The sequence below is a fragment of the Lupinus angustifolius genome, chromosome LG06 (assembly GCF_001865875.1).
Source record: "Lupinus angustifolius cultivar Tanjil chromosome LG06, LupAngTanjil_v1.0, whole genome shotgun sequence".
NCBI classification, from domain to species: domain Eukaryota; kingdom Viridiplantae; phylum Streptophyta; class Magnoliopsida; order Fabales; family Fabaceae; genus Lupinus; species Lupinus angustifolius.
In genome coordinates this window covers 952,074-967,199 of record NC_032014.1, presented here as the reverse complement: position 1 = coordinate 967,199, position 15,126 = coordinate 952,074, and the positions used below count along the sequence as shown (strand labels likewise).

General features: G+C 34.7%; 3 protein-coding genes, 1 long non-coding RNA gene and 1 pseudogene across 4 annotated transcripts; 4 read left to right on the top strand and 1 right to left on the bottom strand.

Annotated features, from left to right (window-relative positions):
* On the top strand, positions 154-1,354 carry LOC109348659 (dof zinc finger protein DOF3.4-like). The gene has a single exon (XM_019589172.1). It carries the CDS (start codon positions 500-502, stop codon positions 1,124-1,126), a length of 627 nt encoding a protein of 208 aa, XP_019444717.1. The 5' UTR covers positions 154-499; the 3' UTR covers positions 1,127-1,354.
* LOC109349579 lies at positions 3,072-5,014 on the top strand (annotated as a pseudogene).
* On the top strand, positions 6,899-12,169 carry LOC109348654 (dof zinc finger protein DOF2.2-like). The gene is made up of 2 exons (XM_019589169.1): positions 6,899-7,995; positions 12,057-12,169. The coding sequence occupies exons 1-2, from the start codon at positions 7,032-7,034 to the stop codon at positions 12,083-12,085; spliced, it is 993 nt and encodes a 330-aa protein (XP_019444714.1). The 5' UTR covers positions 6,899-7,031; the 3' UTR covers positions 12,086-12,169.
* LOC109348653 (L-ascorbate oxidase homolog) lies at positions 10,815-14,018 on the bottom strand. Its single transcript, XM_019589168.1, has 8 exons — positions 13,841-14,018; positions 13,642-13,751; positions 12,856-13,126; positions 12,567-12,663; positions 12,027-12,372; positions 11,576-11,932; positions 11,390-11,468; positions 10,815-11,169 (listed from the first exon to the last, which is right to left on the bottom strand). Exons 1-8 carry the CDS (start codon positions 13,985-13,987, stop codon positions 10,960-10,962), a joined length of 1,617 nt encoding a protein of 538 aa, XP_019444713.1. The 5' UTR covers positions 13,988-14,018; the 3' UTR covers positions 10,815-10,959.
* LOC109348655 lies at positions 11,177-11,540 on the top strand. The gene is made up of 2 exons (XR_002107768.1): positions 11,177-11,292; positions 11,386-11,540. It is a non-coding gene; the product is annotated as an uncharacterized LOC109348655 (long non-coding RNA).

Here is a 15,126-nt window from a genome sequence, read left to right as displayed (position 1 = left end):
AAAAAAAGCTATGTCAAATTAACCTGGATAGAGTGAAAACTATCGAAAATGTCGAATGCATTAACATGTGAGATCTCCTAGTAAGCTTAAATCCCAACCCACAGCTACATCTGTATTCTTATGGTGAAAAAAACGAAGGAGAGTGATTTGGGGAAGAAAGAGGGTAGTACTATACAGTGTACAGAAGGCGCAAGCCTATTAGCCGACCCAAGCGAACACAAACAGAGTCTGTAACTGTGTGGAGCCGACTGAATTATCGTGCTTAACATCCTAGACCACTGTTAAAGCTGATCCCATTCTGTCTCATCTCAAATAAACCTCAGAACTTGTCTCTCTTTCAAACACACATATTCTCTTTCACTCTCTCTCTTCTTCTCAATATAACCCTCTCTTCTTCACCACCTCACAAACCCACACTCTTCTTTCCTTCTTCTACCACTTAATAAAAACAACACCACAAATACCTCTTCTCCTTTTTACTTCATCATTCCTTTTTTTAATGCCTTCGACTGATTCTGGCGGCAACCACCGCCCATCGAAGCCACAAAACCATGGAACTCAGCCACCGGAACAAGAGAACCTCCCATGTCCACGGTGTGACTCCATCAACACCAAGTTCTGCTACTACAACAACTATAATCTCTCACAGCCACGTCACTTCTGCAAGTCATGCCGCCGCTACTGGACTCATGGCGGCACCCTCCGCGACATCCCCGTCGGCGGTGGAACCCGCAGGAACGCAAAGCGCTCCCGAACACTTTCATCATCAACAACCGTGATGGCTTCTTCAACTCCTGTTCAGGATCATACAACATTGGTGCCCATTCCTCAGGGAACAAAGGTTCAGGCAAATCCTGTAAGTGTATGTGGAAGTGGGGGCTTTACTTCGTTGCTGAACAATGGGCTTGGGCTTGAAGATGTGGGTTTTGGTATGGGTAGAGTAGGATGGGCTTTTCCGGGGATGGTGGATGGTGGCTGCATTGGTGGTGGTGTTGCTGTTGCGGGTTCAGGAGTTGGGAACACGTGGCAGCAGTTTGAAAGTGGTGGTGAAGATGGGTTTGTGAGTGGAGACTGTTTCACCTGGCCTGGGTTAGCGATTTCAACACCTGGTTACGGTCTCAAATGAACTCACCTTCACAATTTTTCTTCTTCTTATTTTTTTGTGTTTGGGCTTTTGTTTTTACTCCTCCTTCATGATAGTGTAAGTTTAGAGTTAGGGTTGCAGCGTGTTTAAGGGACTTGGTATACCTTCGTGTATGAAACTCTTCTAAGACTTTTTATTTTGGTTTTTTACTCTCTTGTTCTGTTTATGGCAATGCTGTTTAGTGAATCGTGATTGATCTGTGTGTTTTTACTAGTAACTTATATGACTTGTTTTTTAATCATATTCATCTGTTAATTTAAACAGGCTTATGACTTGAAAACATGGGTTAAAACTATAGGATAAATATACCCACAGGCTGAGGCTACTGGATGGTAAAATGGAGTCCTCTCTAATTTAGTGTCATTGTTTCGCTGAATGATTACCCTTGCCTTGTTTTCATTTTGAGTTCAAGTTTGTTTGGAACTTTTATGTCATATAGGAAACTAAACTAAGTTAAGACGACAACAAATGAATAGAATCAATTTGGATATTGGAATTTAAATCAGCAAATTGTATATGTTCCAGTATCACTTATTATGTAGGATGTATGCATATTTAAATGGAAGAGAGTTTATTCAGAACGTTGAGTAGCCGCACGAGAATTGTATTAGCTAAAATGCTGAGCCATCCCAACCATGAGGCTACTCTAGCCATGGCTTTTGGCCACTTAATGTGGGATGCCCCCAAATTTGTTGTCATCACAAAAAATAAATAGGTAGACATGTATTTATTTACAAATTGATACCAATACTCAATTACATAATTAGTTTTTATTATTCCCGGGTGTATAGTTTTTATATAATTACATAATTAGTATTTACAAAATGATACCAAAATACTCGATTACATAATCATATTTATTTAGAAAATGATACCAATACTTAATTACATAATATTCAAGAACGATTGTGTTATATTTATTGTCAATTAAAAATGATTTACTAATTTAGTAAACAATATTCCAGCTGAAAAAGTTCAAAACATATTTCTCAATAAAAGAATCTCATTTTAAACATTTTTTAGACCTTAACATACATTGGGCTGCCCCGGCTAAAATCTTTGTTAACTAATCATTAGCGATCTCTACAAATTGAGGGGGAATTATATAATTAGTGGTATTATTTAAACATCCCAATTAATACACATTTGAGGTTGTATTAGGGTTTTAAAAGAGAAAACTGCCAATCATCCAAGTGATTAAATTGAAAGTATTTTTCTGGAGTTCAAGCTCATATATGCAGCTGAATTTAGCATTTGAAAGGTGCACTTGTTTCACCTACAAATTCATTCATCATGTAACTAAATTCATTCATCATATAACTAAAGCAATAATTCTTTTCAGAATTTCTATTCATATCAACAAGTATCACTTATATGAATTGAATTATTTATCTTTTTATCTTTCCAATATCTACTTGTTGAAACAACCTCTTTGGAAAAGAATTAGAAAATTGAAACCCTAGAAAACTTGTTGGTTATGGGCGAGAGTGAAAATTGGTACAGTCTAAACGGGCCAAGCACACTTTTAAAACGGGCCGTCCCTATTTTTTATATCGTATGGTATATGTTGCAGGCATGGGAAGATGAATTGGAGAAAATGAGTTGAGAATGATTCTGAACGGTTAAAAGTGTGAAGGCAAATATATTAATTTTGAGATGAAGAATTGAATGTCGTGAGTGTGTGTCTTCAACCTGATACCACAATGTCGTTCTCGTTGTTCTCGACGCAGCAACAACAATTGCAAGCGCAGCAGCAGCAAAATCAGAGTATGTTCTTTTCTTTCTTCTCATAATATTCATATATTTTCTTATGCTTCTCTTTTCAACTAACTAACTAGCTAGCTCTTAGTGTTGTCTCTTATTATATTGGAGTATCGGGATGAAAGCCAGAGACTAGATCAGTCTAGTCGCATTTATGAATCTTCTGATTCTATTGTGGATTTGAGATCATTATCATAATTATGTTTTTTTTAATGTTTTCTAGTTCATGAAAGTCTGAAAAGTTAGCCTGCTTCTTACCAGAATATTGAAAACAAAAAGTATGGATTCATGTTTTCTAGTTGATGAATATTTAAAGGTCTGTTTGGTTTGCGAGATTTCATCAATAATTACAAGCATGCTTTTCATTCTGTTATTTGTTTTGAAAAAATGTGAACATCTTTGTAATTATTAATAAAAACAGAAAACGTATCATCAAACATACTTATCTCTAAGATTATTTTGAAGATATATTAGGACATTCGGGCTTTTTTAGGATTGGATAAGGTAACTTCAAGATTCAGTGTTTTTATTTCCGCGTACTATTCATGTATTGTGAAACTGCTTTTTTTATGAACTATCACAAATGTTGACTCAGTTAGCTGTCCTCTTCTCTCTGAATTTCGTGCTTAATGCGATCTATTCATGAAACAATAGCTGTCCTTTTTTTTGTTTGACAGGAACTTGGTGGAATTGGCACTGCTATGGAATGGCAGAAAACTTATGAATGTTGTAAAAGATATGTTGCGCAACACAGAGGTTGCTGTTCGTTCCTTTATGATGTTATGTCCAAGGTTCCTTCATCCCAGTGTGGGTGCATCGGGTGCCACTGCTCCATCACAGACTCCCGAAGCGACACAAAGTTCAAGCAACCAACCGACAGCTACATCTGTAGAGCCTGTTTTTGATTTCTACAGTGGTCTTCCAAGGAAACCGTCACCCTTTTTACAGCGAACAGTTTTAAGATTTGAGAAGTATATCAGTGAATGCCATCAGTGGATTGAAGAGTTGGAGCAGCTGTTTCTCTTAGACTCTGAGAGAAACGCTTCCAGTAATGGATCCTCATTATTGCAATCTCTTCCCAAAGTCATGAAGAATGTGCATGACTTTTTTGTTCTTGTGGCTGCAAAGGTAAAGACAAACAAATATAGCCTTTGTGACTGATTTATACTGCACATCTTTGTGTTATTATATTTTTAGTTACCAAAAGATCGTGATTTTGGCTGATAGTTGATTTCAAGTTTTTTGTTTTTTGAATGTAGCCTGTTATGTAGTTCATTAACCTCCTCCATATTTAGTTCTTAGGCAAATTTAAAATCATGCTCTATGATATTTCCAAAATCTCATTTACACAAATAAGAACAGGTTTTTAAATGCCTACTCAGGTGGAGAGCATTCATCAGAATATTGAATCTATGAAATCAGAATACCTAGCTGATCAGCGCCGCCGGGGTGAGGCAAATGATCCATTTCTAGAGGCAGACCGGCGAGAAACTGCAAGGGAAGAAGCTGCTTCAAAAAGAGTTCATCCAACATTGCATTTGCCTGCAAATTCACAACCCTGAACCCAAGTTGCTGGGTTGTTTTCCAGTTCAGGAACTCAAGGAGCATTGCCCGCCCCACAGACCTCTGCACCACCTTCATCTTCATCATCAGGGAGTGGGTTCTCTCTTTTTAGCACACCTTCTTCTGCTCCATCTTCCTCTATGTCAGTTGTTTGCAACACCATCAACTACTTGTGCTCCAGCATCCTCTTGGTTTGCATCATCTAGTGATGCTGCTCCATCCTCACTTTTTGGTTCTGCATCATCTAGTGCTGCCGCTCCATCCTCACTTTTTGGTTCTGCATCATTCTGTAAAGGTTACCGCTTGGTACGCTGTAGGATGTTTGTTAGGGTACTTCTGATGATATATTTCAAACCAGGAATAATTGGCCTTCACTTTTTTTAAATGTATATTTTTAATACTAAGAGTTGTTCACAATTCATGATTTTGGCTCAATCTACATCTGCTGTATTAGCTGAGTATTATAACTCAATGAAGAATAATTCTGCAGACTTGAGCTACTGCAGTCATGCTATGTGAAATAGAACCATGCATTTATTGATCAAACCAATAAATGGCCGAGGTTAAGAGGAAAGAATCAATAAAAGGACAATATTACCCAGATTTCTGATTTTCAAAGTATTCTTCACTTCTCTTCAGCGCCCTCTCTTCCTAGCCTCTCCTCCATCTTGCTCTTATGTGTTACCTATTCGCCATTGGAAATATCACTTCCTGTTCAACTTGCATGTGTAAGGCATGATTGAACACTTTCATCTTGTTATGTTATACCTTCCTTGTTCTTAAACAAATTTGATTTGAAATTCTCATTCCTTCGATGGCAGAACTATTGAACATCATTTTATCATGGAAGTGGGAAGGAGCAAGCTTCCAACTTGTTTGTGCCATACGACAGCAAGAAGAAAGGTGTAGTGGTGGATAAGGAGAGATACGAGTATGGTCCATGACCCATGTATTATGAAAATCGCTGGTTCACATTTCCTATGTAATTAAGGATATTGTTGAAAGGGACAGTGCTGCTGTGTTATATTATGTGTTGAGCCCCTAAACAATCAAAAGTGTGCCATTTCGCCGGGCAGAGCGGAAAACGACCCTAGCTTTGAGGTGTTGGGCATCATTCATATGATCTATCTCTGTTGAAATATGCACCCTCAATGAAGGTGAACTTAATTGACTAATGGTTATGCAAATGGGAGACATATAGACCCCTCCTATCCCAAAAAAAACAACATTTTGATTATCAGGTTCAGCTGCACTAACAGGTTAGAGCCGATATGTTCTATATGTGTGGCAATTAAAAGCCTTGCACATTATGGAAAATATGTTTTTACTACAAAATATGACACATTAAAGATATCATACATATATAGATTGAATATATGTATTTTTTTAATCAAAGATGTACAGGGGTACTTCAAACACACATCAATGAAGAGTTGAAGTTAGAGAAGAATCATACATACTACATAGATATGAGTATCATCGGATTTTACTTTTTGTACTACCAATTAGATAGAGTACCACGTAAGATGCACCACCAAATTCAAGTTGCTCAATTATTTGTTTATAATATGTAGGTGTAGGGACAATCAGCTTTATTTCCACGTGATTAGCCCTCTCCAATGGTCCTCTTTGAACTTGTAATGATGTTTTTTTTCCAGCAGGGACCATCTTCAGCTAGGAAGTCCATAATCCCTAGCCATATAGATCATACCAGAAGAATATTATAATATTGTAATATTATACACTGATAGTATAAATATTTATATATAATTAGTGTATCATTTACTATTCATTTGAATTATTCTTTTTAAAAAGTCAATAATAATTGAAAATAAATGATGAGAGATACAATAAATAATAGTATAAAAAACTTATTTTATATATATATATATATATATATATATCTTTTTCTCCTATTATTACAAAGAAAAAGGAGTACTAAAATCCATTTTAAGTGTAGTAGTGTGGCTTCTATGCAAGCATATAGAAAAGGAAATTTTGAATCAATAGAAAATAACGATGAACCTTTATCCCCACTAATTAGTCCAAAGTGGAAGAAGGGAAATGATTTCTTCTCTTCTAAATTCATAATTGCGACTGCACGGATGTATAATATGTGTAATGATCAAGGCATTAATACCTCTTAATATGATTGAAATCATAAAATTAAAATAATATTATCTCTACAAACAATCATGTTCAATTTTAGAGTAAAATAATAAAGAATTTTTTCTCTATCATATAAAAATATTATATATGTTCTTTAGTAGTCTCCAATTCTAAATATGTTTTTGCAACAACAAGGACCTTGACCGACAAGGAAGCTGTCCTTGTAGCGCATAAAAGTTAAAGAAACGAAGCAAACCCAATTGAATTCCCAAAAGTGAGTGAGTCATTAAGATATATAACTATATATATATATATATATATAGTCTTGTTATACTGCGCCATTCTACTTTCTTTTGCTTTTCTCCTCCACTATCACAAAAAGACTCACCACTCAAACACCCTTTTGCTTTTCGTGTGTTTTTGGATTCTTGTGAATCCTCAAGAAATAAAGAAGATGATCCAAGAACCGTTTTGTGGTGCTAGTCTCATAACAGGACAAAGGAAAATCTCCATTAACGGAGGAGGAGGAGTTCTACCTTCACCTACACCATCTTCTACTTCTCAATCTCCTTCTAGTTCCACAACCACCCATACCGCCACCCCACAAAACCAAAATTTGAGGTGTCCACGATGTGATTCATCAAACACAAAGTTCTGTTACTACAACAACTACAACCTCAGTCAACCTCGCCACTTCTGCAAGACATGCCGCCGCTACTGGACCAAAGGAGGTGCTCTCAGGAATGTTCCAATCGGAGGTGGCTGCCGGAAAAGCAAGAACGTGGTTGTGTCGAACTCGGCCGCGAAGGCTGCCACCACAAAAATGAAAGCAGTGGTATCAGAGCTCGAAAGGTCAGGGCTTGGTCCTGCAGGGTTTGTTAACGAGCTTCCAACAACCCCACTCCTATGGGATTCTCCACAAAATATTCACCTTTTGGCTTTACTCAAAGCTACTTCTCAAAACCAAAACCCTAACCCTAGTTCCAAGTCCGTTAATGATTTTGGGGTCAAAGAAGAAGGTAACTTCATAGGATCTCAGTCCCACTTGATGACTGAGCCGTTGTTTACAAATTTAAATCCAAGAACCCTAGGATATGATAGTGTTGGACAAGTTCCTTCATTGGGTTTTGGCAGCACATTTTGTAGAAGCAATGATCAGAATCAACCTCAACAACATAATAGCGGCTTTGTACTTAGGGAAAATCAAAACATGAGTGGAATACAAGAACTTTACAACAAGCTCAGGTCGTCATCATCATCAGGTAATTATTACTGTGATATCTCATCACCCATGTTGATGGGGAAATTGGCTTCTTCATCTTCTTTATCCAACATTTTGGAGTCTCCTTCAGTTGCTGGTGGCGAATTAGGGAGCTGGAACCCAACCCTTTCTTGGTGTAATCTTCCTACAAGCAATGGTGCATATCCTTAACCGCGGCAACTCTTTCTTCTTTGGGTTCATTGTTCAAATTTTCTTGTCACATTAGTTACTAGTTAGTAATTATTTTGTTGTTTGTAATCCGTATCTTAATATTTTTTCTTTAGTGATTATTCTCATCCTTTAGGGGTGTGGTATATGAATATGGAGTCTCTCGGGTATAAGAGTGTGTTTTTTTCTTTTATTTTAACGATAAAAATATAAGAGGATACAAGTATTATTATTTATTTCATGTTTTGTTTTCTTTGTTATTTAATTGTACTTTCGGTTATAGAAAAGTCTGATTCAGGAATTAATTTCTTTTTTCCCATTCTTGTCTTTCTAGCTATCATTTATGGTTGTTTGTGTGTTTGGTTAATGGTGTGTTTAGTATAGTTCTCAAACAAAGGCTATTCAATGACCCAGAGAATTTGGAATCAATGAAAACATAAAGTGTTTCTCAAATCCTTCATATTAGTTGCCAAATCTCTCCATTTTTCACGTTCGATTCTTCCTTTTCAATTTCCCTCGTCTCTTTACTTTACCTCTAATAACCATTGATCTAATTTTCTTTTTTCTTCTTTGAAAACAACAATAAATAGGTTGAGGATGATCACTTTTATTTAGGTGTAAAAAGTTGGTGGTGTGAATAAAAATAGAAGTAGTGAGATGAACATATATCCCCCCTCTAAAGCGCCTAATACAAATTGTTATGGCTTGTATGCAACACAATCTAGTGGCTAAAATGTGTGGGTTCTCCACAGTAGAAACTAATTTACAATAGTAAGCATCAGAATGTAATATCAAAGACAGTGCCAACAGTTAACTTATACACATGTTTATGAGTAAAAAAATAGGGTATAGCTGATGTAGAAGAATATATCATCTCGGTAAGCTAAGAATCTTAGGGTGTAGTTGTTATGTGCATACTAAGAACGGAGTGAAGGTGGTGGAGGCGTGGTGGGTCGCATATGAAAATGCAAGATCTTGTTTTCTTTCTAGAAATGGATGAATGTAATGCAAAAGCAGCCTTTTGGGGAAGAGTTTCTTGAAACAGCATTAGATTCTTTGACGTTGTTTGTGACTTCTGAAGAGGAATCCACCTGCACTTGGTCCTTGAAGCAGTCTTATCTTGTAAGTTTTTAAATTTTATTTTACATTTTGGCATCAAATTTAGAAAAAATCAAATGATTTGAATTAGTGAATTATATTTAAATTATTAGATTTTCTTATAATTGATAATAGGAGTAAATTTTTTTAAGTGCATCTCCACTCTTTAAAAACTGGGTTAAATGTTTCCATATACATTATATGTAAAAATTGGGTCAAATGTTGCCACACATAATTGCATACTTATTTTTTCAATCCATTTTTCTTTTCGAGAGTTGTTCAGTAGGAGGAGGAAAAAGGTTAACAAGTGAGGGATGATTATTCAAAATGTTTGTTTCATTGTCTTTTTTGTCTTCTTAAGAAATAATGTGATATTTAGAGTAATGTTATAAAACTCGGCTTAAACCGGTCGGTCAGACAAGTTCAACTGTAAACTGGATATCTAATTGGTTCGAGTTTCTTATTTAACCGATTTTGCATCAAACCAAGTTGATTCGACCAGTTTAAGCCTAAAACTAGTGATTCGGGTGGTTGGACTGGTTGAATTGACCGAGTCAATAAAAACAAATAGTTTTTTTTAAAAAAAACAACCAAATTTGATATCGTTTTTAGTGAAAAACAAGTAATTTTAACTTATTTGTAGTTATGTTTGTATTTGTTAGTTTACATTATAACAAAATCTTCATTATTTAACTAAAGTTTAAACTCACTGTTTGTTTGTTTTACGTAGTTAAAACATAGTTCATATGTTGTTTGATGATGTTATCAACTTACTTGTGTCATTTTATAGTAGTAAAATATTCTTTTTTTGTTGTTGTTTAAGTAGGAGTATACTATTATTAAATATTGTTACGTAATATTATGAATTTTTTAGAATACTTAATGCAAACCGAGTTAACCGATCCAACCATTGAACCAGTGACTCATTAACCCCAATCTGAGTTTAATAACACTGGTTTGGTTTGGAGAGTTATTACGTTACATGACTAATAACACATCAAAAATAGATTTTAGTTATTGCTATCTAGTTTGGCTTGTACTTATGTTGTATTTTCGGATTGGTATATTATTAGTTCACTGTCTTGCATTAGGCGTATTGTAATTTGAGAAAATTTCCTTGTGATTAATCTATTATATTATGAATTTTTATTTCAAATCAGAAACAATACGCCTAATCTATGTACGGGCTAGGCCCAAATTTAACAATAAGAGATCACAAATCACGATCCACTTTTTTATGAAAAATCCCAAACTATACTTTAACATGTATTCCTTCCTTTCTATATACTTCCTTATAGTATGGTAGCCTCCGAAACAATTTTTTTTACAAATGTTCACATCATATGTATACGAATTGTAATTTTTTGTTCTTATATTCAAACTGTACATGCGTATGAATGTTAGTGAAAGAAAAAAAATTATGTGATTGTTCATCCGTATACTTTCATATGAATGACCAAAATTTCTCAATGTACACATCATATACTTTTATGCAAACATGTAATAGGAGGCTTTTCCTTTTTTTATTTAGTACGAATATTAATTTCTTAGAATTATATAAAATTTTATAAGTATGGTGGACAATAATATGATGATTGGCATTACCGTATATAACCTAATGCAAACAATTTAGTACAACAAATAAAGAAGAGATCCTGATAGTTCCACATGAATGTATAAATCCAACACCAATTTCCATAGATAATTAACTATCAATTTAATTGCTAATATATAAATGAGCATTGGAAATTGAGTACAAGAGTTTCCTCAAATTTCTGTTGTAATTGTAGTGAATCACTGATGACTAGAAAAGACACCAACAAATTAGGTGGTGTTCATTAAGGTTTAAGATTAATTAAGGATGATGATGATGACCAATGGCTTTGCCACAAAGCAGTGCATTATGGGGAATGTCATATTCATTAGCAAGATTTTGCTGTGCATTCCACACCCTGAGATAGAACTGTTGCCCAAGATATTGCCTTTCCCATATTGCAGACCTAAGATTCCACATGCCTTGGTTATCCAATGACACCAATATCACTGTCCATGAGTTTGGATATACCTACATTCATTCATTTCAAACAAATCATAAGTTAAAAGAAGAAGAAAGAAGGCCTCATATATACTATTGTATTATGAATATATAACAATCTTATCGTAAGGAATAAGGTACTTTGTTGTTTAAGTCAGAATCCTCTCTGGTACCGGAGAGGAATATGATGTGGAAAACGAAAGAAAAAAATGCAACGACACTTGTATTCTGGTTATTGTTGTTTAGTTACCTGTGTAGTGTGTCTAGTCAGGGCATCTGCTAGATTATAAGAACTTCTACTTGCACTTGTCCACTGACCCGGACCATAACTGTAAATGTAATTGTAGCAATCAAATTAAAGCACCCTTAAGGTAATTCGGTAATTCTAAGTTAAGAATATAAATAGTTTGTTTTAAACAAAAGGAAGCTGACATACCCAACAACCCAAAAGTCATAACCATCAAGATGCCAAGATTGAATGGCATTTTCATTGTTCTGAAAAACAACCTCAATAAAATCATGATGAGAAGTTGGCAATACTGAGGTAGCTAAGGTTTCAGGACCATTGCTTTGAAGTAAATTTGTATTAAAGATTCCTGGTATGTTGAAGTAATCAGCAAGCTTGAGAGGGGTATCAGAGTTAACATATGAGACCTTGTTCACAGCATAACGAAGCTTTCCATTAATCAAAGGTGCTGAATTGGCCAAGTTAATTATTCTTGTAGGTGTTATCTTCCCATAATGGTATGACCCTTGTGGGTTAGGCCTAGCAGCATTTGCTGTCAGATTCCATCTGCATGAATAATTAAGGTTTAAACACCTCAAAATGTGTAAATAAAACAAAACAAACACATAAAAGTTTTGTTTAACTAATTTTTCTGAATAACCTATAGCTTCTGGCTTGTTCAGTGGACCAGTTATATTTGTCTGTGGGGGGAGCAGGTAAGGGTCCAGATGGTTGGGAGTTAGAGTTTGAATAGTGTAGCACTGAAGTTGTTGTGAGAACTGTCTCAGAAAATCTTGTTGAGGCCACAATGTAATAGTCCTTTGGAGGTTGATCTAAGGTTACTAACACAGTAACTGATTGGCCAACATGCACATCAAGAGAGTGGTATATGTTTTGGAGAGTGTGTGATCCTTCAACCTCAACTAGTTTTAGGGTATGACCTTGAATTCTGAAGTTAATTGAGGTTGACAAGCCCACATTTGAGATCCTGAACATGTAAGTTTTCCCTGAAAGCAAAGCCTGAATACTGTTGGTAAAATAAATTTTAACAAAGTTTAGTGTGTCACATAGAATTTGTACATAGTACACCCTTATAAACAAGGAAAACAAACATCTAACATCACTTTTTATTCGCATCGAAAGACTTTTGATTTGGAAATATCTTGCTAGACAATCAATGAGGTTTAGAAAACAAACGTACCTTGGTTAACGGTGAAGGTAGAATGAGCCTGGCCATTGATAAGGAGGCCATCAGGAAAGGCAAGAGATTTTCCAGAATCCAAAGTTTGCCTTAGTGTCTGCATATAACAAGACAAAATGAATGAACCAAGTTCACATGACAGAACCGATAAGAATTTTAATTTCTACTCCAATCTCAGGTTTATGGTTCCAATTGTAAACTTCGCTATCAAGACATATATCAAATATAGAAAGGTTATGAACATGAGGCATGATTTCCTAACAAGACATATAGTATGTTTCTTTGTTACCTTATGGTTGGTCTTGTACCAATCACCAATGAGTAAAGTAAAATCTCCATCAGGGTTTGGATAAGGGATAGGGATGACAGATCTATGGTACACATTAAGGCCTCCAAACCCTCCACCGGCTTTATGGAATGCAGTTGATGGGAAGTATGTGAAAGTGCCAATCTGATCCTTGGGCTGAAACTTGTATGTGTAATTTGAGTTTGGAGGAATTGGGCAGTTAGTTCCCAATACTCCATCTTGCCATGAATTTTTCCTTTGTTTAATGCCATTCCTATTTTATGACAAGAATGTTAAACCATGCTCTCAAATAAAACCTCTCAACCAGATAATATGAATATGGACACACATAATTCAAATCACAGATATCTTCTATATTTTGAAGCCTCTTGTAGCCAATTTTATATAAGTTCTATGTCATCTCTGCCTCTCTTTTTTTTATAGATCTTAGGATATATAGTAAATGTAAGAATGCCATAATAATCATGAAATATGACTTTCATAAAACTTGAACCAATATTGCTACTAAAACTTGAACTAAGTTTGGCATACTTTAGAAGTTAAACAGTAAATGAAGCATATTATATATAACACAAGTGCCACTTTCGTTTCAATCTCTGTTCCTTCAAGATTTTATATATCATGATTAAGCAGATAAATAGGCTACACATTCCTTCCAGTTTCAAACAGATAAATACAAATGCATACAAAAGAAAGTGGATATATAAAAAAAGAAAAGATTAAATGCAGACCATAAAGCACAGGTTGAGTAAAGGATAAGAACCTCACCAAGTAAGTAGAAATGGTTCATCCAGCTTGTTAATGAGGTTGAGAATTACATTATCATTAGTTACCAAGTCAAGTCTGGGACCAGGAAACTGACCATTGATAAGAATAACCTTAAAAAAACATCAACACAAAAACATCAGAATCTCTGTAAACCAAGAATAGAATTTTAGATCCAATAAAAAGCATAGTATTTATCCACCTGTTGGGGGGTACCAAGTGGAGAAAGAGTGCCATAAGTCACAGTCCATGTGTAGAATTTATATGCATCTTCTGCTTGCACCACACACACACTTACTAAACAAATAACAAAGCATAAGAATAGTTGTGACAAACTAGAGTTTCTCATTGTTTCTACTGATCAGAAAAGCACACTTATGTTATTTCACTGTCGAGTTTTAAAGCAATGTGGACACTACTAGATCTAGGTTCTGCAAGAATATTTAGTGACACTAACTTAGACGTTAAATTTGGAGCTTTAATATATTACAAAGAAAATGCACCCAGCATGTTAACATGAGTGGACTTGGTATTATTTTAATAAAATTTTGAGGACTTTGTTTGTTGTTTAAGGTTGCAAATTGATCATTCATATTGGGTATTAGTTGTTGCTTCATACAAAAGAAAGGAATAATAATAATATAATAGAGTATCTATGCATAATATACTTACTATGAATTATTATGTCTATATACTTTGATATATTATCATTCACTATTAAAGTGAAACAATCGCTTTAGTGCTTTAGCTTAGCCTACCATTTTTGTGGCTTTGACTAATAAACCCCTGAAATTTCGTCACTGATATCTGCTTTTGATTTCTTTTTATGTTGTTGTTGCGATTTTTCACTTTAGATTTGAATAGTTGCATTGAACTTTGATACCTGTTCTGAATTGGTGCATTTCTAAGGTTATGTACAATAAATTGAGAAGCCATTTATTTTCTGAAATTGTAAAATTAGACAAATTATATTAAAATAAAAGTTTGACATGCTACATGCATAAGGACATTTTAAAATATTTCTGAATTGATGTAAAATGCACGTATACTACTTTACAGTATCGGAAAATTTCTCACCGACAATACTATAGTTTTGACTTTAGAAATTGGAATGGTTTGACTGATATGCGTTTATAATATAATAATATATTTAATAAATTTTCATACAGTTAGTCCATGTGAAGTTCATAAAAGACACTCAATGCTTAACTCTGATATAATGAAGTTTTTCAACCACTTGAATTTTAAATGGATAAACTCTGTATTGGGAAAAAAATCACGTTGGAAGTTGATACCATCAGATAAGTGAGATATAAAATTGAAGAGATATCCTTCGCTAGTAAATATATACCATGTGATGAATTGAACAATCGACGCACTCAATTGATTGAATGAAACTATATATTATTTTAATCAAGTATTCAAACTTCTAAAATATTTATGTATGGCTCTAAATTTAAGTTCAACCTCCACTAGAAGAGTTCAGTT

Bases quoted from the DNA above. Each gene is read 5' to 3' on its own strand.
- LOC109348654 (XM_019589169.1), top strand. From the start codon at position 7,032: ATGATCCAAGAACCGTTTTGTGGTGCTAGTCTCATAACAGGACAAAGG. The intron at 7,996-12,056 runs GTGCATATCCTT...TCAGTGGACCAG, and splicing joins TAATCTTCCTACAAGCAATG to TTATATTTGTCTGTGGGGGG.
- LOC109348653 (XM_019589168.1), bottom strand. From the start codon at position 13,987: ATGAGAAACTCTAGTTTGTCACAACTATTCTTATGCTTTGTTATTTGT. The intron at 13,752-13,840 runs GTGGATAAATAC...TGTTTTTTTAAG, and splicing joins CACTTGGTACCCCCCAACAG to GTTATTCTTATCAATGGTCA. The intron at 12,373-12,566 runs GTACGTTTGTTT...CTTTGCTTTCAG, and splicing joins TACCTTCACCGTTAACCAAG to GGAAAACTTACATGTTCAGG.
- LOC109348659 (XM_019589172.1), top strand. From the start codon at position 500: ATGCCTTCGACTGATTCTGGCGGCAACCACCGCCCATCGAAGCCACAA.